A 26,677-nucleotide genomic window follows, 5' to 3' on the forward strand; every position below is an offset into this window, starting at 1 on the left:
TAAATGACTAATGAAAGATGGAGGAAGCTATCAGAGTGCCACAGGAGCACGTCTGAGACTGACGTGCTGCAGCGCCTACATCATATCAGCGCGTCAGTAATGAAATGAGGCGATTATTTCCTCGTTTCTGCTTAAAACTGACTTTAGAATGATTTAAGAGGTTTTTACTTTGTCATCTGATGGTCAATAATCACATTATTCCCTTTGAACGCTTTGAGTGTAGAGAGTCAGACTCAGTGACGCAGAGTCTCAGACGCATATGCACTGAAGGCAGTGCGGACCAATTTTTTTTTTTTTAGAGGTGACCGTTCAGTCTGAAACCCCCGAACCATTGATTAGTCATCTTGAACTGTATTCCGGTTGTGTTGAAACATGTGCAGCTTTTTGGATGCAGCGCTCTCTCGTGTTTTCCCAAAGACCCTCTCAGTTCTTCTCCAACAGTAGTCGCGTTGCTTATTTGACCAATCTACTTTGCAGTGATGCACAAGCTTGGGTTACAGCTCTCTGGAGCAACAAGTTGTCTGTACTTAACACATATTCCAAGTTCTCCTGTGAACTCCGTCTTGTTTTTGATCGCCAGATGAAAGCTCACTCCGCTGCTCAGCGTCTTCTCTCTCTTCATCAGGAGCAATGAAGCGCAGTGGATTTTCGATAAATTTCTGCATTCTCACTGCAGAGGTGGGTTGGAATTCAGCAGTGCTCCAAAGCATTTTCATCTGGGGTCTGAACGACCTACTCAAGGACAAACTAGTGGTTTGTGACGAACCAGAGGATTTAATTTCCCTGGTAATCCGTTCAGACTGCTGTTTGCGAGTAAGACGCCAGGAGAAAAGCAGAGGGTTGGACCAGACCGCCTCCATTCGGGCTCCTCCCCGTACACGTCCCTCTCCATCTGTCCCATGCTCCACAGAGATTCCCTGCTCCGACTCACCAGCTCCACCTGCCAACGAGCCTATGGAGCTCGGCAGGGAAAGATTATCTCCTAAAGAGAGAAAGCAGAAACTGGCAGCCAGAGCCTACATCTATTGCGATACTAAAGGACATGTCCGCATTAACTGCCCCATACAGCCCAAGAGGTTATACTCACCCGTCAGATCCGGGCTGCGGGTGAGACGTGCTAAATTCACGGGTGGGTCATCGGGGTGTATGAAAATCCCGACCACGATCCTCTTCCAAGATTTGTCCATTTGATGAGAAAGTTGTTGCCAAAGCTTACATTCCTGTTCTCCCTCTCTCTGTTTCTCTCACCGTGACTTCCCTGGATGGAACCCCGCTTCCTCCTGTCACATATCAGACCGAACCGGTCATTTTAATTGTTTCTGGGAACCACTGGGAAGTCATTTAATTCCTTGTTATTCCCTCCACGTCCTCTTTAGTTCGTGGGCACCCCTGGGTAGTGAAGCACAACCCTTAGATAGCCTGGCCATCTGGGGCAGTTACCCTGTGCAGTGGGGCTTGCCACCGCGGGTGCCTTTGTTCCACAATTCCACCCTGTGAGACTGCCAGAAAATCGTCATTTCACCTCCCTATCAGCCACTAGTTCCTCCTGAGTCCCACGACCTCCGTGGGTTCATAGTCCTCCCAAACCGTCTTGTACCAGACCCTTCAACAGTGAAAGCTGTAACTGACTTGCCCGTTCCATCGTCCTGCAAACAATTACAACAATTCCTTGGGTTTGCAAATTCCTTCCATAGTTTCATCTGTGGGTACAGTCAGGTCACCGCCCCACTCACTGCACTCACTTCATCCAAGGTCCCAATTCAATGGTCACCACAAGCTGACACTGCATTCAATCTGCTGAAACAATGTTTTTAGACAGCACCCATATTCACCCAACCTAACCCAGAGAAGCAGTTTATTGTGGAGGTAGACGCTTCAGAGTTAGGGGTAGGTGCAGTGTCATCACAACGGGCTAAGGAGGACAACAGGATGCACCCGTGCACCTTCGATTCTTGGCACTTAACACCCGCCAAGAAGACTTATGATGCAGACAATCAAGAGCTTTGAGCAGTGAAAGAAGCCCTGTCAGAGTGGAGACAATGGCTGGAGGGAGCTGCAGTGTCATTCATTGTATGGGCTGACCACAATGACCTTACGGACATAAAGTTAGCTAAACGTGTCAACTCCTGGCTAGCCAGGCTGGCACAATTCTTTGGTAGGTTTCAATTTAACATCATGTACCTACCAGGGAAGAAGAACGGAAAGCCCGAAGCCTTTTCCAGGCATTTCACTCCACAGCCACCACTACATCCTCTGGGACCCCGGACCTCCTCCTTCGGAAGTTGAGAAGCCGGTCCAGGAAGCTGCGGCTCGGCATCCAGATTCTGATGGGGGACCTCCTGGATGCACTTTTGTTCCACTAGAAGCCCGGTCTGCAGTGATTCAGTTTGTTCATGCCTTTAAGTTAACCTGTCACCCAGGGGTCCACAGGTCCTTAGACCTGATCTGTCAGTGCTTCTGGTGGCCTTCCACGTCAAGCTGATGTCAGAAATCATGTCCAAGCCTGTACAGTCTGTGCAAGAGGAAAGACTCCACATTGTCTTCCTGTCGGACACTCCAACCCTGTCTTGTCCCTGGTCCCATATGGGGTCAGATTTCACCTCTAGTCTGCCTCCGTCCCTACAAAGCATCCATGCTTTTTATGGGTCCCAACTCCAGCCTGAACACACAAGAGACCTATGTCTGCCTAGATCCTCACTCCCTCCTGCTCGGATCTGCTGCGAACTCCCTCCTGGTTGCCCTTTTGTGTCACGGGGAGGCTCCCATTTGGGGGAGTACAGTTGTGGCCAGCCTTTTGGCTGCCTCTCTCCCCTTCTCTTTTTAACCTCTTGTGTGTAGTTTGTCTGTTTTCCTGATGTGGCACGTTGCAGAGCCAAGGAATACCTGCACTCGCACTTGAGGCTCATCAGGAGTGAGTTACTTAAACCCTGGCTTTGAGCTCAGTCAGTACCAGAATTTACATGTTGATTCTCCATGAGCAATCCATGACCTTGACCTCGCCAGAATCTCAGCGTGAAGTCTGAGCTTTCCACAGCTCATCTCAAGGTAACCTGGCCTCCTCTAATTTCCATATTAGAGCTCGTTGATCTTTTGGTGTTTCCAGATGCCCTGTTGCGCAGCTTCCATGCTGCTCTCTCTGCACGACGTCACTTTGGAACTCATCTGGCCTCTGCCTCAGAGCACGCAGCTCTGCCATGTTCAGCTAAGTTCCTGCATGTCTCTGAGCTCCTGTTCTCACCTTGCTTCTGTTAGTGACTGTGCATGACCAAGAACTGTTTCCAAGAACTAGTACCAAGAACTATTTCCAAGAACTGTAGGAATGCTGACAGTGAACCACTAAGAACTTTCCAAGCCTTTTCTAAAGTCAAGTCCAGCTTAATTGGAACTACGTCACAAGACGCACAGCACCTGACCTCTGAAGATATTCATGAACCGCAAACGATTTTTGAACACTGAGCTTCATTTCCTCAACAGTGAACCTTATTTCCAGAACTGTGGACATTCCTGTTTTAAGCCTTCAGTGAACTGCTTCTTGTTAAAGGCTTCAGTGTTACGAGTGCAGTCATTCACCTCTGTTCTCCTAGTTCCTCGTCCTCTCCACTTGGCTCCAGCTCCAGTCCCATATCCTCTAGGATTTTAGTTCTCTTCCAAGACTGGCTCAGAAACCTGCAGCTCCCTAATTTCTACCGCTATGAGCGGCCTGACTCTCCACTCTGCAGGCACCTAGCATAGCATTATTATTTTCTTATTTATTGTAAATAAATATCTTTTTGTTCACAACCAGTTCTGTTCCTTGCTCCCAGCATTTCAGTTCATCGCCTGTACTGGTCCGATCCCACCCGGACCTCTAACCATAACACATCATTTTGCAAAGGTGGTTAAGTTTTCAGATGATCTCACTGAAACAAACAGGTAAGACTTTATTATTTACTCCTTGTGCGAATGGTTTTAATATTTCATAATGTGCTATGCTAATAACGTACAGTACACTAATTATTCAAGAAGGAAGCAATATTTATTTTAAAAATAGCTGATATTTTCAGTCGCTCGTGTCATTTTTCAGATTTGAATGTACCAGTTTTTCAGACAAAAAAGCATAAATAAAACATCCACACCCTCACTTTTTTTCTGAAATCACAGATAGTAAAACAAACTTTTTTTTTTTCTAAAATCAGTTGATTATGACCAAAGAGCTGGCAAAAAAAAGGATCACCTCCACTGGCATCCTGAAACTGCCAGCATTATTTATTTATTTTATAATCACCATTCTGTGTTCTGAACTCTGTCAAAATCGTCACTGGTGTGAGACTGAAGGTTTTATCTCCCTCACTGTCATCTAGATAAGGCTCAAAACCATAAGGCTGTGTCCCTCACAGCTTATTCAGAGACACATTCAGACTGGACTTTAAAAAAAAAAAAAAAAAGCTCCACACTGGAAAGAAAAAAAAAAAAAAAAAAAAAATTTAAATCGCCCAGAAACAGCTTGACCTCCGCTGTGTGTACAACTGATTTGGGCTTGAATCAGCAGGTGATGTTCTTGTGAAGACGTAGCACGATTGTGCTCGTTTCCAGACTGGAAGGTTCCTGGTTCAAGTCCACCCCTGCCCATTCTCCATGTAATGTGATGTTGCATCAGGAATGGCATCTGGCATAAAACTTGTGCCAAATCAACATGAAGATCCACCGTGGATCTGCTGTGGTGACCCCAAGTGAAACAAAGGAGAAGCCCAAGGGACTTAGTTTAATACATTCCCTAAATATTTCTTGTTATTTGATAACTTCAGGCCATAAAATGCGCAGCGGCGGATCAAAGTTCTAGAAGGACCCTTTTCTACTTACAGATTCTGAAAACTCCAATGAAACACTAAATTGACACTGCATCATTTTATGGCAACTGGGCCTGTACCAATATTTGGTATGTGCACACATGTTCATCCTTACCCTCTCCTCAGCACTGTGACCATCTTTTGCAGGAGCAGGGCCATCGGGGGTATCAGTGTTGTGCAACAGGTGTCTCTTCAGGGTGGGCTCCTGGTTCAAGGTGGTGTACCCAACATGTTCATAAATTGGGTTAATAGTCATTTTAGCGATGTACTCTGCTGCCTGAGAGGGAAAAAGTTAAATGTGTTAGAGTGCTGATGAGTATTTTGTGTGACAATGTTATGTGATATGAGACTCTAACATGATCTGTGACTTAGCCAATTTTTTTAGAATTTGATTGTTCATTATTTCACAAAGTGAAATGACAATTGTCTCACTTGGTGCATACTGTAAGTAGACAACATAGTACTAAATAAGTGAGAGGGTGGCCTTTTTAATATAACAAAATCACCACTGAGCAAACACGAGGAGACGTCATCCAAAAGGCAAAGAGGGCAAGAAGCAGCATACAATACATATACACATCCTCAGGGTTTGCATTAGAATTTTTGGCCACTGAGTCCTGGGACACACTGGGTATTGAAAATGTGAGGCCCAAGGCCCAGCCCTGAGTCCCAGCACCTTGAGCCCCGAATTCAGTACATAAAGCTGCTAATTTCTGGAGGTACTCAAGTGTGCTGCACTGCAGACAGAAAGGCAAATTATGCCATGAAAGCAAAGCGATGAAGATTATGTAGTTTTATGCTTGAAAAAGGCAATGTAAACTAAAGTAAAGTGACAAAAAAGGATTTCTTTTCCAACAAAGCTGTAGGGCATAAGTATTTTGAAATGAAACAGCCGTTACATGTAGTTAAGCTTTTTGCACAATCAGAATTGGCTGGAAAGTTGTTAAAGCAAAGCAGAATTAAAACAAATAATTCAAGATTTGTAATCTTCATCTGTTGTAAGAGCCACAACTTGAGCCAATTTAATAAGATGCAAACTTCATGTTTAATTATTTTGTGTTAGATTTCATATCATTTAATGTTATACACCGGTCATGAATAATGTTTAAAATGTTAAAAACATTAACACAGGATGGACAAAGAGTTTGCTGCTGTGTTCAAAATCTTACATACAGTAGTTTTAATCTGTGAGCAGCAGAGAGCTGGATCAGACACTAACACCATGAGACAGAGTGTAAATCTAAACTCTTTCTTCATTCAGTGTTTTGGAGCTGGACTCAAATCAAAATCAAATCAATTTTATTTATATAGCACCAAATCACAACAAACAGTTGCCTCAAGGCGCTTTATATTGTAAGGCAAAAGCCATACAATAATTACAGAAAACCCCAACGGTCAAAACGACCCCCTGTAAGCAAGCACTTGGCGACAATGGGAAGGAAAAACTCCCTTTTAACAGGAAGAAACCTCAGCTCTTGTCATTTGCATAGGATGCATTTACTATGCACTGTGCTTTTTTTTTTTTTTTGACTAGTTGTGTGATGTGTCATGCCAGGTAGCCTTCAGCATTTTATCAACTTTAAATTTGATTTTTGCACAAATTATGTCATAAAGCATCACTCTGTCCAGATTAAAATCATCACAGACAGTGTTGCAATTTGGCGAACATCCCATCTGTGAAATTTTTACACCAATTCATATTAACATTGAATAAATAATGAATTGTAAAGGTCCTTAACAATTCACAATGTGTATTCTCCCCATTCATTCTCAAACGCACTACTTCCCAGAGATGTGGTACAGATTATATACTGCATCCAGCCTGGTTGATTTTGCATCAGGTCGGTGTAAGAGCAAACAGTGCATCCTTCTATGTATGATCAACATACATACTGCAGATAATACACTCAACAAAAATATAAATGCAACACTTTTGGTTTTGCTCCCATTTTGTATGAGATGACCTCAAAGATCTAAAACTTTTTCCACATACACAATATCACCATTTCCCTCAAATATTGTTCACAAACCAGTCTAAATCTGTGACAGTGAGCATTTCTCCTTTGCTGAGATAATCCATCCAACCTCACAGGTGTGCCATATCAAGATTCTGATTAGACACCATGATTAGTGCACAGGTGTGCCTTAGACTGCCCACAATAAAAGGCCACTCTGAAAGGTGCAGTTTTATCACACAGCACAATGCCACAGATGTTGCAAGATTTGAGGGAGCGAGCAATTGGCATGCTGACAGCAGGAATGTCAACCAGAGCTGTTGCTCGTGTATTGAATGTTCATTTCTCTACCATAAGCCGTCTCCAAAGGCGTTTCAGAGAATTTGGCAGTACATCCAACCAGCCTCACAACCGCAGACCACGTGTAACGACACCAGCCCAGAACCTCCACATCCAGCATGTTCACCTCCAAGATCGTCTGAGACCAGCCACTCGGACAGCTGCTGAAACAATCGGTTTGCATAACCAAAGAATTTCTGCACAAACTGTCAGAAACCGTCTCAGGGAAGCTCATCTGCATGCTCGTCGTCCTCATCAGGGTCTCGACCTGACTCCAGTTCGTCGTCGTAACCGACTTGAGTGGGCAAATGCTCACATTCGCTGGCGTTTGGCACGTTGGAGAGGTGTTCTCTTCACGGATTAATCCCGGTTCACACTGTTCAGGGCAGATGGCAGACAGCGTGTGTGGCGTCGTGTGGGTGAGCGGTTTTCTGATGTCAATGTTGTGGATCGAGTGGCCCATGGTGGTGGTGGGGTTATGGTATGGGCAGGTGTCTGTTATGGACGAAGAACACAGGTGCATTTTATTGATGGCATTTTGAATGCACAGAGATACCGTGACGAGATCCTGAGGTCCACTGTTGTGCAATACATCCAAGAACATCACCTCATGTTGCAGCAGGATAATGCACGGCCCCATGTTGCAAGGATCTGTACACAATTCTGCCACAATTCTGCCTGTGAGTCCACAGGCTCACCACAGGGCTGTGTTCTTTCCCCCTTGCTTTTCATCTTATACGAGGTCTGTCCATAAAGTATAGGTCCTTTTTATTTTTTTCAAAAACTATATGGATTTCATTCATATGTTTTTATGTCAGACATGCTTGAACCCTCGTGCGCATGCGTGAGTTTTTCCACGCCTGTCGGTGACGTCATTCGCCTGTGAGCACTCCTTGTGGCAGGAGTCGTCCAGCCCCTCGTCGGAATTCCTTTGTCTGAGAAGTTGCTGAGAGACTGGCGCTTTGTTTGATCAAAATTTTTTCTAAACCTGTGAGACACATCGAAGTGGACACGGTTTGAAAAATTAAGCTGGTTTTCAGTGAAAATTTTAACGGCTGATGAGAGATTTTGAGGTGATACTGTCGCTTTAAGGACTTCCCGCGGTGCGAGACGTCGCGCTGCGCTCTCAGGCGGCGTCATCAGCCTGTTTCAAGCTTAAAACCTCCACATTTCAGGCTCTATTGATCCAGGACGTCGTGAGAGAACAGAGAAGTTTCAGAAGAAGTCGGTTTCAGCATTTTATCCGGATATTCCACTGTTAAAGGAGATTTTTTAATGAAAGACGTGCGGACAGGTCCGCGCGTCGGGACGCAGCCGACGCGGTGCGGCGGCACAGGAAAAACACCTCCGTGTTGATAACCATTTGTAAAATCCAGGGAGCTTTTGATGGCTTTCAGTGGAGTGAGTATCTGAGAAATTGTTTAACAGCTGGACATGTTCCAACTTGTCCTTAAGGCTTCCAACAGAGGTGTTTTTCCTGTGGCGGAGCGTCGCGGCAGCTGCGAGCCGACGCGCGGCCCGTCCACACGTCTTTCATTAAAAAAATCTCCTTTAACAGTGGAATATCCGGATAAAATGCTGAAACCGACTTCTTCTGAAACTTCTCTGTTCTCTCACGACGTCCTGGATCAATAGAGCCTGAAATGTGGAGGTTTTCAGCTTGAAACAGGCTGATGACGCCGCCTGAGAGCGCAGCGCGACGTCTCGCACCGTGGGAAGTCCTTAAAGCGACAGTATCACCTCAAAATCTCTCATCAGCCGTTAAAATTTTCACTGAAAACCAGCTTAATTTTTCAAACCGTGTCCACTTCGATGTGTCTCACAGGTTTAGAAAAAATTTTGATCAAACAAAGCGCCAGTCTCTCAGCAACTTCTCAGACAAAGGAATTCCGACGAGGGGCTGGACGACTCCTCCCACAAGGAGTGCTCACAGGCGAATGACGTCACCGACAGGCGTGGAAAAACTCACGCATGCGCACGAGGGTTCAAGCATGTCTGACGTAAAAACATATGAATGAAATCCATATAGTTTTTGAAAAAAATAAAAAGGACCTATACTTTATGGACAGACCTTGTATACAGATGAATGCAGAAGTGTCAGGCAACGCAGCTATTTAGTTAAGTTCTCTGATGATACTGCTTTGCTGTCCCTTCTTCAGGGAGAGGAGTCAGGACATGGGGAGGCCCTTGCTGATTTTGTTTCATGGTGTGATACAAATCACTTGGAGTTAAATGTATCTAAAACGAAGGAGCTTATAATTGATTTTAGACAAAGGGTTTGCTATAGACAGCATTATGCATGGGAAAGCTGTAGAAAAAGTTCCTGCATATAAATATCTGGGCACTTTTTTTGATGAGAAGTTGAGATTCGACGTAAATACGGCAGACATTGTGAAGCGAGGGCAAAAGAGAGTGTACCTCCTTCGCAAATTGAAGTCCTTCTCTGTCATTTCTGTTATTATGGGTCGTTTTTATCAGTCCTTTATTGAAAGTCTTTTATGTTTTTCTTTCATCTGCTGGTTTCCTAGCCTGGCACTGAAAGATAAAAGTAGCTTGCATAGTATCACAAAGACATGTTCAAAGATCATTGGAGTGGAAACCAGAGACCTAGCTAGTTTTTGTGAACAGCAAATGGTGAGGAAGGCAAATTGTATTTTGTCTTCTCCCGGACATGTGCTGGCAGGTGAATTTTCTTTGTTGCCTTCGGGCCGTCGTTATGTTTCACCTGTCTGCAGGACGAATCGGTTGTTAAAATCTTTTATTCCTTCTGCTATCCGTCTTTTAAATTCCTTGTAAGGTGTGGATGTATGGGTATGTGGATGTAGTATGTTGCACATTTTATGTGGATGTAGTATGTTTTTTTTTTTTGTTTTGTGATGTGCCGGTATGCAGGCTGCTGACATTAATTGCCCCTGGTGGGATGAATAAAGTTGTCTAAGTCTAAGTCAATTCTTGGAAGCTGAAAATGTCCCAGTTCTTGCATGGCCGGCATACTCACCGGACATGTCACCCATTGAGCATGTTTGGGATGCTCTGGACCGGCGTATACGACAGCATGTACCAGTTCCTGCCAATATCCAGCAACTTTGCACAGCCATTGAAGAGGAGTGGACCAACATTCCACAGGCCACAATTGACAACCTGATCAACTCTATGCGAAGGAGATGTGTTGCACTGCATGAGGCAAATGGTGGTCACACCAGATACTGACTGGTATCCCCCCCAATAAAACAAAACTGCACCTTTCAGAGTGGCCTTTTATTGTGGACAGTCTAAGGCACACCTGTGCACTAATCATGGTGTCTAATCAGCATCTTGATATGGCACACCTGTGAGGTGGGATGGATTATCTCAGCAAAGGAGAAGTGCTCACTATCACAGATTTAGACTGGTTTGTGAACAATATTTGAGGGAATGTGGAAAAAGTTTTAGATCTTTGAGTTCATCTCATACAAAATGGGAGCAAAACCAAAAGTGTTGCGTTTATATTTTTGTTGAGTGTACATATACAATAAGGTCTATAAGCAGTTGGAGTTGGACAGTGAGACAATTGTTGTCATTTTGCTTCTGTACATCATCAAAGTAGAGTTGAAATGAAACTTTTCACTTGTGGTGATGACTTTCAGCTACGACTGCACAATTTCAAGAAAAAGTTACACTGTGAATATTGTGGAAAAATATTGAAATTAAAATATGGTAAAATGCATGATTTTGTAATTTTGCAGTCCGATCCATAACTATTTAGACAGTGGAATTTAAATAAAAGTCGAGATGTGCTTGTAGTGTTGACTTTCAACTTTATTTTAAGGTATTTAACAAAAAATATCACATTAACCATTTAGAAAAGTCATTTTTATGCAGAGCTCATTTATTTTTAGAGGCCATAAATAATTGGACAAACTGATTATTGTTGATACAAGTCATCACTTTTAGAGCCAGTTTTCTTAGTCAGTGGTTGGATACATGAACATTTCCAAGTGACTGAACAGGTCTTTATTTCCATCAGTCATTTTAGAAATACAAACAGCATGGTACTGTACGACAAATGTGTTTGGAGTAGGCAGTTCTCAAAAACTAAGCAACTGTGCAAGACAGAGACCAGAGAGGGAAGCCACTAAGACACATGGGTAATGCTGAAGAAGTTACAGGCTTCGGTGGCTATGACTGGATAAACTGCCTGTAGTGCTATAAACGGCTACACTCCCTAAGTGGTTAAAACAATATTTATTGTAAACCCCTTGAATTAAAGTTGACAGTCTACACCACAAGCTTTGACCTCCCCATGTCCCTTCAAAATGGGTGCTGTCCTCAAATAAGAAGCAGCAGCAGAGTTAATAGCACACAGAATGCAGAAACAAGATATTGTCTTTTCTGGTGCTGATGTCTGTAATGACTGTTACACACGTCACTATCCTCCAAAAAGAAATGAGCTGCAGTCTGGACGATTACTTGTTGTTCGGGATGCAATTAAACATCATGCCCAGGACTTGCCATGCCCCATTTCCCTTCTGAGGTTCCAAAATGTAAATAGAGCATTCAGTCCCGAATGTCCTAAATTACTTAAGAAATGATGAGTTTTCTGCACTGCCAAAATAATTACTTTTACGCTAGAGAATAAAAAGTAGATCATTAACTTTCTTAATAATCATTTCAATGTACAACCCTTGGCAAAAATTATGGAATCACCGGCCTCGGAAGATGTTCATTCAGTTGTTTAATTTTATAGAAAAAAAGCAGATCACAGACATGACACAAAACTAAAGTCATTTTAAATGGCAACTTTCTGGATATAAGAAACACTATAAGAAATTAGGAAAAAAAATTGTGGCAGTCAGTAACGGTTACTTTTTTAGACCAAGGAGAGGGAAAAAAATATGGAATCCCTCAATTCTGAGGAAGAAATTATGGAATCATGAAAAACAAAAGAACGCTCCAACACATCACTAGTATTTTGTTGCACCACCTCTGGCTTTTATAACAGCTTGCAGTCTCTGAGGCATGGACTCAGTGACAAACAGTACTCTTCATCAATCTGGCTCCAACTTTCTCTGATTGCTGTTGCCAGATCAGCTTTGCAGGTTGGAGCCTTGTCATGGACCATTTTCTTCAACTTCCACCAAAGATTTTCAATTGGATTAAGATCCGGACTATTTGCAGGCCATGACATTGACCCTAAGTGTCTTTTTGCAAGGAATGTTTTCACAGTTTTTGCTCTATGGCAAGATGCATTATCATCTTGAGAAATGATTTCATCATCCCCAAACATCCTTTCAATTGATGGGATAACAAAAGTGTCCAAAATATCAACGTAAACTTGTGCATTTATTGATGATGTAATGACAGCCATCTCCCCAGTGCTTTTACCTGACATGCAGCCCCATATCATCAATGACTGTGGAAATTTACATGTTCTCTTCAGGTAGTCATCTTTATAAATCACATTGGAATGGCACCAAACAAAAGTTCCAGCATCATCACCTTGCCCAATGCAGATTCGAGATTCATCACTGAATATGACTTTCATCCAGTCATCCACAGTCCACGATTGCTTTTCCTTAGCCCATTGTAAACTTGTTTTTTTCTGTTTAGGTGTTAATGATGGCTTTCGTTTAGCTTTTCTGTATGTAAATCCCATTTCCTTTAGGCGGTTTCTTACAGTTCGGTCACAGACGTTGACTCCAGTTTCCTCCCATTCGTTCCTCATTTGTTTTGTTGTGCATTTTCAATTTTTGAGACATATTGCTTTAAGTTTTCTGTCTTGACGCTTTGATGTCTTCCTTGGTCTACCAGTATGTTTGCCTTTAACAACCTTCCCATATTGTTTGTATTTGGTTCAGAGTTTAGACACAGCTAACTGTGAACAACCATCTTTTGCAACATTGCGTGATGATTTACCCTCTTTTAAGAGTTTGATAATCCTCTCCTTTGTTTCAATTGACATCTCTCATGTTGGAGCCATTATTCATGTCAGTCCACTTGGTGCAACAGCTCTCCAAGGTGTGGTCACTCTTTTTTAGATGCAGACTAACGAGCAGATCTGATTTGATGCAGGTGTTAGTTTTGGGGATGAAAATTACAGGGTGATTCCATAATTTATTCCTCAGAATTGAGTGAGTCCATATTTTTTTCCCCTCTGCTTGGTCTAAAAAAGTAACCGTTACTGACTGCCACAATTTTTTTTCCTGATTTCTTATAGTGTTTCTTAAAGCCAGATAGTTGCCATTTGAAATGACTTTAGTTTTGTGTCATGTCTGTGATCTGCTTTTTTTCTACAAAATTAAACAACTGAATGAACATCCTCCGAGGCCAGTGATTCCATAATTTTTGCCAGGGGTTGTATAAAATCATTTGTTCCTGTTATACGGATTAGAGAGTTTGGAGTGAAGGTCACACCTATGATGACTCACCTTTGTCTCAATATAGAGTGCGATGAGACCATCTGTGACCAGGTCATGGATGGACTCAAACCTTTTCTCTCCAACAAAGTGCTTCCCATCATGATAGAGACGAAAATTTCGAGTCTGGTTTCCAAACCTATATAGGATATAGGGAACAGACAGAGAGACTGGATTAGATCATGTAAACTCTGTAAACATATGTAAACTCTATTCTAAACATCTGGGGAATTTCAATTATTAGAAGCAGAATAGTCAAGTATATACTTGACTAAACATGTATACAACAAATATATTTAAACAAATGTATTTGTTTATATCAGCCAATGTGGGTAACATATTCCAAACAAATTCAAAGTATTCATGATCTGTTCAGTTGAACTGTTCAGTTGAACTGAACCCATTTATGAACCTTAATGATGGTCAAACTCCTAATATTTTGCAAAGTAGCTTCTTTGTTTTCATACTACAGTAAAAAATAAATGCTTCGCTCTGCTGAAGTGAGTTTACTTACTGTCACATTAAGGGACCTTTAACCATCGGAGTCGAAAAAAAAGAGTGTTAAATCTTACTCCTTCAAACTGATTCCAGTCATGTAAGAGTACCTCAGTGTGGCAATAAACACTCTGAAAATTTAAAGTATGGCGCTGTCTTTGAAAGAGTCATGTAAAGAGTTCCACAACTGCATTATATCCCAAGATGCATTACTTGTGTCCTGCACAAAAACACATTTAATAAGCTACACCATACCTTAATACAGGTGACTGTCAACAAAAAGAAAGAACAAAAAAAGAGGAAAAAACAACAAAAATAAAGGTGATTACATTACCCACTCACCAAGGGTCTGTGTGGGCAAAAAAACAAAAAAACAAAACAAAAAACAAAAGTTCACAATAACATTAAAAATAATGCAGCCATATATCACAAAGCAATGTTTTTTTGTAAAAATGTAAAAATAAAAAACACAAACACAAAGTGAAAGCAATAAAATCATGATGGAAAGATGGCTGAACTGGGCCAACACACTATCTGCTCCTTAGTAGCTCAGAAATATATATATATATATATATATATATATATATATAAAATGTCATCATTAACCCAAAAGTCTTCTGGGTTCTTCGTTTATGAAGGGATATTTATGGAAGGCAATTATAACCATGAGGGAGAAAGAGGCACTGAGAGAGAGAGAGAGAGAGAGAGAGAGAGAGAGAGAGAGAGAGAGAGAGATCTGCAGGTGGAAGAGTGACAATCTGAAAGGAACAAACTGACCCAAAAATCCCAGTGTTCCACTTTTAAAGATGCACACAAACGTAAAAGTGTGACATCTACTCCAACAAAGCAGTCAATGACTTTCAAGTAAAACTGTTCAGTGTTTGAAAGTACAAGCACGATCGAAGTAGCCTAGGCAACAGGTAAGTAAAGTTGTAAAATTAACACTTTTACCATAAAATATCAGCTTCAACTTCATTTTGATGGTACACTAACTTGCACTCAGCAGAATGGTGTGTGTTTTTTTTTTCACAACCTTGTGCCCAGAGGGCCTGATGTAGCACTATCTAACTTTGCTTTATGGCATCACATCACAAAGACTGATCACACTCCAGAACAGCCACACTCCAGAATAGAAGGTGGCAGTAATGCTCCATTAAGCTGGATGCCAACCACTGTAAAACAAGAAATGTTCTTAGTACCAAGCGGTAAGTTTCAATGGCCTCAGATCTTTGACTGGCTTCTTGAGGCTGGCTCCAAAAGCGAGCAAATTAACATTAACATTAACAATAACATTCATTTAAAAAAATGTTTACATTACAGCCTGGTACAAAAAACTGGTTTGGTCTCCATAGACAGTTCCCCTTCAGTGACAGCTGTATGAAGGGGAGGGGGTATTATTTCCCCTAATTTCTTAGTTTAGGATGTTTTAAGCCATAAAGTTATGTATAATTGGGGGCGTGGTCACACTGGGTAAAAGCAGCCGAGCCGATCCCGACTGTCACTGTGTCCTTTTAATGCACGATTACTGTGAAAATAAGTGGCTCATAACTTTTAATGTCCAAACCAAACTGTTATGACAGCCATCACACAGTCCCCAAAAATATGATTTCATAAACACCAGAACCAAGGTTAGCCTAATAGCTTAGCTGGTTCAGACTTTCATTACACATCAGCCAGCCACACGCCGCCTCGTCGTGACACAGCCATAGTCAGTGCTGTTAACATGGTGACGCCCAGACATGAGCTTCATATCAGCTGCTCTGTGACTCTATAGAAAACCTATGGGCGACTTCAGAGCTATGCCTGTTTTGATAGAGTTTTAAAAGCTTAATAATTTGTGGTGACAGACATTATTTTTGTGTGTTTGTGGATAACAGTAAATGCTTCTGAGCTCTCTGGTTGCTTTACAGTCAGTTTGTCACCAACCTGCACTGGGAACGTGGCTTGCATTTACAGCGGTATTCAAAAGGAAAATTACACTTCACACTTGCAGGGGGAACTCAAGAGAAAACCTTACATAGTGTTGCTTTAAATAACCAAAAATCCTCTGAGTCATTTCAAACATCTGCAACAAGTCCTTGAAAATACTGTTGTACCTCTTAGCAAGACATTGAGTACATTCTATTGTTCTTGATGGCATCAGTTTCCATCAGCTGTGTCTTTGCCTCACTTAAGATGTGACAAATGTTTCTTTTTCTGTAAATGCTAAAACATTTGTGATCACTGATTCTGCACTTTCAGGCATGCATGCAGGAATCAATCGAACCAAATGTGTTTGGAGCCTCTGTCTTACCCACATTATCTTTTATGAAAGAAAGAAAAAGAAAACGCTTTTTTTTCCAGAGTTGGAACACTGTCAGAACGTCCATCTATGTGCATCACTAAAACCCATTATCACACTTAAAAATAATTAAAGCAGGTCAGACAGGGTCAGGTCAGACATTAAAGCTCCATGACACCTCCATGGAGCTTTAATTGATCAAGTCAACTGTCTGAGTCTACCTAAATTAGCCAACCACAGACATACCGTAGAGCCAGTGTGTATGTGCCTGGTTGTCTCTGACTCTCTCTGATGAGGTAGCTGCCTTCAGCCTGAGTCAGTAGGTGATCAGCTTCTTCTCTTGAGATCATCCCATGATACCTTAAAAATAAACATATTAGATGTAGTTACCTCATATAAGAAAAAAAGAATAGCTCATCAAATTTTTAAAAACCAGGTGTAAGAGCACCAAATCACAAAGAATTTAATTTTTAATGAGCAATGTCAATGCATGCCAAAACATCAAAGCAATGTGTAAAGACAGTACTGTTAGGTAAATTTACTTATTAATTTGATGTACTTTGTGAAAACCAAACATTTACTAGGTATGGCAGCCATCATGCTTGATCCTATATGAGTCATGAGGTGCAGCTGACCAGTTCTTATCCACAGATACTGCACTGTGAATGATATGAGAGCCTATGACTCCCCTTGGATGGGATGTTTTTCCATTAATTGGAGGTTACTTTCCCAGCCAATGCTGGTGCCCATTTGCAGCTAGGTGGACTGGGACAATGAGTGCGAAGTGCCCTGCTCAAGGAGAGACAGGCAAGGTGGACACCCACTGGAATACAAACAGAAGTCTACATATTGGTAGTCCAACTCAAATTCTTTCCATAAATGAATCTAGATGAAGGGCCATGATACAAAACTAAAAGATATGATATTGCGTGAAATATATACATATACTCAACAAAAATATAAACGCAACACTTTTGGTTTTGCTCCCATTTTGTATGAGATGAACTCAAAGATCTAAAACTTTTTCCACATACACAATATCACCATTTCCCTCAAATATTGTTCACAAACCAGTCTAAATCTGTGATAGTGAGCACTTCTCCTTTGCTGAGATAATCCATCCCACCTAACAGGTGTGCCATACCAAGATGCTGATTAGACACCATGATTAGTGCACAGGTGTGCCTTAGACTGTCCATAATAAACGGCCACTCTGAAAGGTGCAGTTTTGTTTTATTGGGGGGGGATACCAGTCAGTATCTGGTGTGACCACCATTTGCCTCATGTAGTGCAACACATCTCCTTCGCATAGAGTTGATCAGGTTGTCAATTGTGGCCTGTGGAATGTTGGTCCACTCCTCTTCAATGGCTGTGCGAAGTTGCTGGATATTGGCAGGAACTGGTACACGCTGTCGTATACGCCGGTCCAGAGCATCCCAAACATGCTCAGTGGGTGACATGTCCGGTGAGTATGCCGGCCATGCAAGAACTGGGACATTTTCAGCTTCCAAGAATTGTGTACAGATCCTTGCAACATGGGGCCGTGCATTATCCTGCTGCAACATGAGGTGATGTTCTTGGATGGCACAACAATGGGCCTCAGGATCTCGTCACGGTATCTCTGTGCATTCAAAATGCCATCAATAAAATGCACCTGTGTTCTTCATCCATAACAGACACCTGCCCATACCATAACCCCACCGCCACCATGGGCCACTCGATCCACAACATTGACATCAGAAAACCGCTCACCCACACGACGCCACACACGCTGTCTGCCATCTGCCCTGGACAGTGTGAACCGGGATTCATCCGTGAAGAGAACACCTCTCCAACATGCCAAATGCCAGCGAATGTGAGCATTTGCCCACTCAAGTCGGTTACGACGACGAAATGGAGTCAGGCCGAGACCCCGATGAGGACGACGAGCATGCAGATGAGCTTCCCTGAGACGGTTTCTGACAGTTGGTGCAGAAATTCTTTGGTTATGCAAACCAATTGTTTCAGCAGCTGTCCGAGTGGCTGGTCTCAGACGATCTTGGAGGTGAACATGCTGGATGTGGAGGTTCTGGGCTGGTGTGGTTACACGTGGTCTGCGGTTGTGAGGCTGGTTGGATGTACTGCCAAATTCTCTGAAACGCCTTTGGAGACGGCTTATGGTAGAGAAATGAACATTCAATACACGAGCAACAGCTCTGGTTGACATTCCTGCTGTCAGCATGCCAATTGCACGCTCCCTCAAATCTTGTGACATCTATGGCATTGTGCTGTGTGATAAAACTGCACCTTTCAGAGTGGCCTTTTATTGTGGGCAGTCTAAGGCACACCTGTGCACGAATCATGGTGTCTAATCAGCATCTTGATATGGCACACCTGTGAGGTGGGATGGATTATCTCAGCAAAGGAGAAGTGCTCACTATCACAGATTTAGACTGGTTTGTGAACAATATTTGAGGGGAAATGGTGATATTGTGTATATGGAAAAAGTTTTAGATCTTTGAGTTCATTTCATACAAAATGGGAGCAAAACCAAAAGTGTTGCGTTTATATTTTTGTTGAGTATACAACAATTGCATTACAAATAAATGTATTACATTTCCTTGAGAATTGGCTTTCTAAATGTAAACCGAAATCTCAAAATAAAAACCACTCGATTGTAATTAGTAATTAATCAGTAATTTACTAATTTGGAGAAGCTTGTGAATTACGATGGAAGGCCACAACAAAAGGAGTGCAACCGAATGGTGATCTGTGGGCCGAAAAATGTACAACCCACAACTAGATTAAAATAAAGAAAATGTAATACACAACTTTAAATCTAAATAGCGCTGGACGCAAGCTCATCTTCACAATTGTTTTTATGACTTGGCATTAACAGCAGAGACAAAAAATCATTTAGAAGTTGCTGACGAAGTAGCACCCAGAAAGCGATTAACCTCCCTGCTGAAGCTGGCCCTTGATCTAAAGCATAGGTGTCAAACTGATTCCAGAAAGGGCCAAGAGGGTGCAGGTTTTCTTTGTAACCACCCACTGCACCAGGTGATTTCACTGATTAACATCACTTTTAGCAGATGGAATCAGTTACACTGTCAGCTTCTTCAAGAGTAACACCAAAGAAGTGGAGTGGTAGATGGTTACCACCAGCATTTCTTCAGTTGGAAACTATAATGGTTTTGCATTTGGCACCACCAAACAGGATGTTTCATGTTTTAGCTCATGTGTCTATCTTGGCCAAGTCCTAATTGAGAGATGTAGCTGCAATTAGTTTATCCTCTCTGGATTTGACAAAGGACATAATGATGGCATCATCTGCATACAGGATGGACTGGTTTTCCAGATCCTGTGAGATGTCTATGAAGATGATAAATGGGAGGGGGTCTAGTATGGAGCCTTGAGGTACCCCAGCATTGATTCGTTTCACTCCAGACTCTCTCCCATTCAGGACAACCTTCAGTGATCTATCTTTGAGATAGTCTGTCAGCCAAGCATGAAGAGTACCTGAACACCCCAGTGCAGAAATTTTCTCAAGCAGACCAGGGTGCCACACAAGGTCAAAAGCTCTGCTAATGTCAGGGTAGATGACCCATGTTTCTCCTCTGTTGTTGAGTGAGTTGGCAAGACATGGAGAGACCTATATCAAAGCATCTGATGTAGAGTGTCCAGCCCTGAAACCAAACTGCTGAGAGGAGATCACATGATGCTGATCAAGATTTTCCAAATTTTCTTGCTGACAAGCTTCTCCATCACCTTTGGCATAATGCATAACAGAGAGATGGACCAGTAGTTTCCAGGTGTGTGTTTATCGCCCTTCATGTAACATGAGATAACGTGTGCACATTTCCACTGGGCTGGCATGTAACCTTTATCAAAACATAACTGAAAGAGGCAAGCAAGTGGACAAAAATCCTATAAAACAGTGATGGGGCAACCCACTTACTCTCTTCCGTAATACTTAGGTCGGTTTTCAACCTGTATAGGAGGGGGAGAAAAAACAAAAATCAAATAAATTATATATAATATTTAAAAAAATCTAAAAACACAACTTCTTTTACATTGTTGAAAAACAGTAAAATATGTGCAATTCTCAAAAAAAAAACTATTTTGATAAAATAGTGTGTGCATGCATGTGTCCTTGAGCGCACAATTTACAAAAAATACTGCTTTAGTTTATTTTATGTAAAGATAAACAGGGTGTATTTACTTAACTGCAGACAGTTACGTAAACATAAGTCAAAGAAAATGTCAGGATCATTATGCCCATTATCATTATGCATATAATCCAAAACTTTCTGATTTGGGGTTGTAAAAAACAAACAAACAAACAACAAAAAAAAAAAACATTGAACTGTATAGAGAAACTTCATAAGCTGTGTTATCTTTATTCATTCATTTTTAAGGTGAAATATGTTTTGCAGCTCCAGAAGAATTTTATTTGTAGCAGATGGGACAAAAATGGCTCTTTTGACAGCAAAGGTTGCAGACTCCTGGCCTATGTGCTCACTCAAGTGGTTAGAAAGTTTAGACTTTAGGGCCCTGTCACACCTTGAAGATTTAGCCATCATATGCAGACAAATGAAAATTTGGTGAATACGCAGAATATGTCTAATAAATTATGCAGCTATCACACCTTGACGATTTAGCCAGCCCCGTTTCCATCGAGCAGTCCGAGTCGGTCCTGCACGGTATGGTACAAGTCGGAACAGTTAAGTCCGAGTTGGTTTGAGTTTCCACCACTTGCAGAACCCTTTTGTTTGGCACACAGAGCACGTAGATGTTGACAAGCACATCGTCAAGCGTGCTCACACTGTCACACAGTCTCTCCCCTCCACATGGAGGCCAAACAGAGGAATTTAACATTTTTTGAATTTTATTTTAGTCTTGGTGGATCATGGGAATTATGTTCATCACGTGCAGACTGCTAAAGAATCGACTGATGTCTGTGTTAAATGCTGATGTGCACGAATGAGATGCTGTGACTCTTTCAACTTTTAAAATATGTTAATTGTTTTGTTGTGGCACAAAGGGCCGGTGTTCTCACGTTTAGGCTGAGAAACAAACCGGGAGCAGACAAAACCACAGACTTCTTTTAAAATGTTACATTTCTTCAGCCACAACAAGGAACTATATTATTTTCAGACGACATTTTCCAAAATTAGGACGCTTTATGTGGATAGGTTTTCGTCAGGTTGTGACTATGAATCCGACTGAAACAAACAGGTAAGATAAGACTTTATATTTAGTCCATGTGTAAATGGTTTTAATATTTGAAACAGTTGGAAATGTTCACATGACTGCAGCTTTCAGTTGTTCAGTCAATCAATGGACAACATCAATGGACGTATTTCGACTTATGAGTAACTTACAAGAAGCATTGTCAAAAATCGCATAACCTACTATAACTTATGGCATGTGTATGTGGGACGTATCAGCCATACACTGGCATGCGTCGAAAATATTGTGCACGCCCAAAATTTTTCACGGTACATCACGGTACTCTTAACTTACACAAAACTTACCCATAATTTATTCGACGTACGACAGTGTATTCTGGGTATGTTGCATGCGCTGGCTAAATCGTCAAGGTGTGAGAGGCCTGTCATGCATGTGAAGCACCATGGGGCAACACTGTTGTGATTTGGCGCTGTGTAAATAAACTGAATTGAATTGTGTGGAGCAGCCATATAGAAACAAAAATAAACTTAAAATAAACACACAAACATGCACACAGGTCTGTGTGTGACTATCCCAGCTGATGAGAGGCATTCTCTGTGCATAAAGCAGTCTGTCTGCTTCCACTGAGAATGCGGTATAAGTATTCACCAGCTTGCTTAAATACTGTGGTTGGAACAATTATGTGTTGCTGATTTTTTATTATTTATTACAAAACACAGAGTTATGCTGGTGAGTTAGTGTGCAACAGAGTACACAAGGGCTATGGATGCAGACTGTAACCGCAGAGCTGTGCAAAGTGTACAAATAAAATATTCTGATGAATTCCTAACAACTCTCAGGCAGTTTCCTAAAATACTAAGCAAAATGGTGCACTACACCTGTGAATAAAGCGTTGAAACGATTAGATCCAATCAGTAAGCAGAACATGGGCAGAATAAAGCACAGGTTTACCTGGGCTGAAGACCAGCGGCCCAGTGTCACATGGGGCCCCACATTAATGTCCACCAAAATATTTTGGAGAATACACATAACAACATAAACACAAATAACACACAATATACACAGAGTACTAAAACACCATAACAAGCAACAAATAACACACCTTCAACTGTGAATGGAATTGCGATCCATTACATGATGGGAGGTGACAAATTTGTATTTTACTTAGTAGTAGTTTATTAAAGCAAAAACCAATCAATCACTCAAAATCAATATTTTGGGATCCTGCTTAAAAAAAGTGTTTAACCAGGATAATTTCACATACTTTTGGGGGAAGAAATGTTAGGAAGCGGTTGTTTTCAATAATTTAATCCACCACTATTCACCTACATTCTTTGAGTACAATGGGGTTTTAAGGGTCCACACAGATATGCAACCAAGGACCTTTAGACAATTTAATCTGGCCCAGCCCAACTCAACGTGAACAGGTGTTGCCAACCAAACGGTCACCCCTAAAAATTGGTCTGCCCTGCCTTCACTGCGCATGCGTCATTTGGGGCCAAAACAGCTCGTCTGACACTGAGTCTCTACACCCAAAGCGATCAAAGGGAATAATGTGATTATTAACCATCAGATGACAAGGTAAAACCTCTTAAATCATTCTAAAGTCAGTTTTAAGCAGAAACGAGATGATAATCTGTGAGTCGCTACTGACGCTTTGAAATGACAGAGGTGCAGTTGAATGCTGCACCAGCAACTCTTGCTGCTGCAGCGCTCTGATCACTTCCTCTGACTTTTATTATGAAATAATGCAGAATTTATGTGGAAATGATTGTTGTACAAAAGTTTCAGATATCTGTCGCTGAGACAGATGATGACTGGAGTGGAGTTTTAAGCAGAAACAAGGTGATAATCGGTGAACTGCGGCTGACGCACAGAAATGACGCATGTGCAGTGAAGGCAGGGCGGAACAATTTTTATGGGGGAGGGGGATGACCGTTCGGTCGGCGACACTGGCATACAGTAAATGTCCACCTACGTATCACAGAGAGTCTGAGTGAGGCACACAGGAGCCGACAGACTGCAGAGCAGTACCGTGGGAAGTGCAATCACAACAGCTATCTCAAGATGTAGTGCTACTGAGTTTTTTCTTTAAATAACTGAATTCTAGTTTATCTTGAATGTTGTTTTGAATTTGCACTCATGCGTATTTGCATTTTTTAAACAATGTGCAGCTAAATCAACTTCTCCTATGGCTAATCGAAATTGGCACCAATTAGCCACAGTGGCTGAAAGTTTTTGAACCCCAGAGAGAACCCTACTACATAAGGTGATTTAATTATGCCTGCACTACAAAACATAGCATTTACATTTATATACCATATTAACATTTTCATTAAGGACATTTAGAACCAACATTATAGGGTAGCTTTTTTTTTTCACCTCAGAGGTGCAGGTGACTCTACGTGGGTGAGGTGCCTCCTGCTGGAGCTGGTACACTGTCAGAAAAGAATTCAAAATCAGCAAAACAAACCACTCCACATGAACATTCTGGTATATGCACCAAGCAAAAAAAAAAAAAAAGAAAAAAAATTTAAACAAGCATTTAATAAATGTTTAAGCAATACTTACAGTAGGACTTCCATACTGTTGGTCTGTATTCATCATGATCTGGGGACACAAATATGACAACATAAAAAGTTTCTCCGCTTGTATTTATTTTCAAATAGTGCCCCCAAATCGATAAAGAGGGAAATGTGCTGATTTTTAGCCATCTGTTTTGTGGCTCTTTGACACTTAAAAATCTAAGAGTTTCGCAGCAGAAATCATAGCTCTGAAGGCACAACAGCTCTTCCCAGGGCTGTATAGTGCGAGCGTTTTGCTCGCATATTGCGCCTAAAATTTGATTGTGCGAGGAAAAAAATAAAACGGGCGCACGTGTGCGAGAATGTATTTCAACCCTTTCATTCGCATTTTGCTCCTAAAATAAATACAGTGGTCCCTCGCTATAACGCGGTTCACCTTTCGCGGCCTCGCTGTTTCGCGGATTTTTTTTAGTCCAAGTTTGCATGCTTTTTTTTTTTTTTTTTACAGTGCACTGTGTTCCGTGGCCTCATCAAGCAGCCGGTCGCGACACCGCGAAGGGAGAGCACGCGCATTGTGTTCTGTGTGTCTGTTTATAAGAATCTTCTCGCCCAGAAGAAAAAAGAGCGCCAACAACTACCCATAACTGTGTTCTACACTCGGAAAAAGACACCTGCAATGAGGTGTGAGTCAGTGGAAAAAGACGTGACAGCGCAGCGGCGCCAGGACGAAAAGGCGCGATCAGAGGAACTGTGAAATACTGGTCAGTCACTATTAATAATTTCTTATGTGTCCAACCTCGTACGTTGATCGTTAAAATTAAATTCGTTAGTTCTAAAAGCCATCATAATATTTATAGGAAAACGTTCTATTTTTATTTCTCAAACAAATGTTTGGGGCTGAAAACAGGTTGGTCTTATTTTTCTACTCAGGTTTGAACTTTGAGAGTGTTTACACAGGAGAGAAAAGTGAGAAAATGTTCATGCCTGATTGAGAAAAGTGTATAAAGTGTGTAGTGAGGGGTTTTACAGCTTTAAAACGTCTATAATAATTGTAAAAAATAACGCTGGCCACTTCACAGATTTCGCTTATTGCGGGCTATTTTTAGAACGTAACTCCCTCAATAAACGAGGGACCACTGTATATCCCATAGAGAAAACCATTCCCACATCTGTACAAATCGACAAGAGTCTACAACTTAATATTTCCTTTTTTATCCTTCCCTTGTAAAATGTGACCGAGCGGGGAAATGTAGACCTCGTGTGATGACGCGGTGACGTCTCAACGCACAAGCTGCACTGATTCGCTACACTCTGAGTCTTGGCTTGTGGGACTGGGATGTTATGTGTGTGTGAGGGTTTAAAATAATACAAGAAATACACAGCAAAAAGTAATGAAATGGACAAAAGCAATGATGTAAATAACGATAGAAAAGGAAGTAAAAAACAATGAAATAAATACAACAATAGAATCATATAAAATGTGCATGTGTGTGTGGAAAAGGTACTCTCTGTACAGTATGTGTCTTTGCGTTAATAATAAAATTGTATCAAGAAATTTCACAGTGCTCCTAAATTTTTATCTGTGCTCCTAAATTTTTTCATTTAGGAGCACCTGTGCTCCTAGTGAAAAAGCTAAGTGTACAGCCCTGGCTCTTCCACAATATTAGAACAAACTCTTATTACAAACCATTCAACAGGGCATCCGACATAAAACTTAAGCCAAATCCCACTGCTGATCTGTAGTTATTCAAATAACAAGTGACACCAATAACAGGTGAAGTGCGTAACACTAATAATCTTATTGCAAAGGCACCTGTCATTGGTTGGTTATATATATTAGGCAGCAATGTTCAAAGCATGCAAGTAAGAACAGTTAAACTGACCATAAACTACACTGTGATAAAATGTGACATTGCTGTGCCATAAACACAACAATTTGAGGAAGAAGAGTCTGCAGAACCACAGAATATGCCGTTGGGTATTTCTCTCTTTTCCACAGTGGAGAGGAGGAGATGCAGCAGGTTGGGCTCATCTATGATCCATACAGATTTCACACACCCATAAGTACATAAGTTTACATACCCTGGCAGAATTTTTGGTATTTTAGCCATTTTTAGAGAATAGAAATGATAACACAGAAACTTTTTTTCACTCATGGTTAGTGGTGGGGTGAATACCCTGGTGACTTTGGCCTGATAACATGCACACAAGTTGATACAAATGGATTTGAAAGGCTACAGACGATAACCATCCTCATCTGTGATCTGTTTTCTTGTAATCAGTGTGTGTATAAAACATCAGTGAGTGTCTGGACTCCTGACAGACCCTTGCATCTTTCATCCAGTGCTGCAGTGACATTTCTGATTTCTGAGTCATAGCAAAACATTTCAAAATCTCAAAGAAAAGGTAATTGAACACAAAACATTTAGGCTCTGTATGTTAAAATTTCTAAAAAATTATGCCCTTTAAACTCACAGTGAAAACTAATCTCTACATCGTGAATTAAATGAAATAAAAATCTAAACACCAAAATGCTGGAATAAGTAAGTGCCCCCTTTAGCACATGTAAACCATCCCGTTTACATCCAGTTTTCTTCAGACAAGTCAGGGGATGAATACATGAACATTCCTGAGACACTGATTATGTTTTGGACATTATTTACATGAATTTTGCAGAAATACAAACAGT

The 26,677-nt window shown here is 41.4% G+C and overlaps 1 protein-coding gene across 1 annotated transcript in view; it reads right to left on the reverse strand.

The window, feature by feature from the left end:
• The window catches only part of LOC117513935 (N-chimaerin-like), a 69,392-nt gene that overhangs the window by 36,989 nt on the left and 5,726 nt on the right, over positions 1–26,677 (reverse strand). Inside the window, exons 3-8 of the mRNA XM_034174191.1 lie at positions 24,035–24,073; positions 23,846–23,901; positions 20,229–20,260; positions 16,538–16,651; positions 13,528–13,654; positions 4,942–5,103 (exon numbers count right to left, since the gene is read on the reverse strand). Coding sequence (XP_034030082.1) covers positions 4,942–5,103; positions 13,528–13,654; positions 16,538–16,651; positions 20,229–20,260; positions 23,846–23,901; positions 24,035–24,073 — 530 coding nt within the window. The remainder of the gene's footprint in view (positions 1–4,941; positions 5,104–13,527; positions 13,655–16,537; positions 16,652–20,228; positions 20,261–23,845; positions 23,902–24,034; positions 24,074–26,677) is intronic.

Source organism: Thalassophryne amazonica, chromosome 1, assembly GCF_902500255.1.
Source record: "Thalassophryne amazonica chromosome 1, fThaAma1.1, whole genome shotgun sequence".
In the NCBI taxonomy this organism is placed as follows: Eukaryota; Metazoa; Chordata; class Actinopteri; order Batrachoidiformes; family Batrachoididae; genus Thalassophryne; species Thalassophryne amazonica.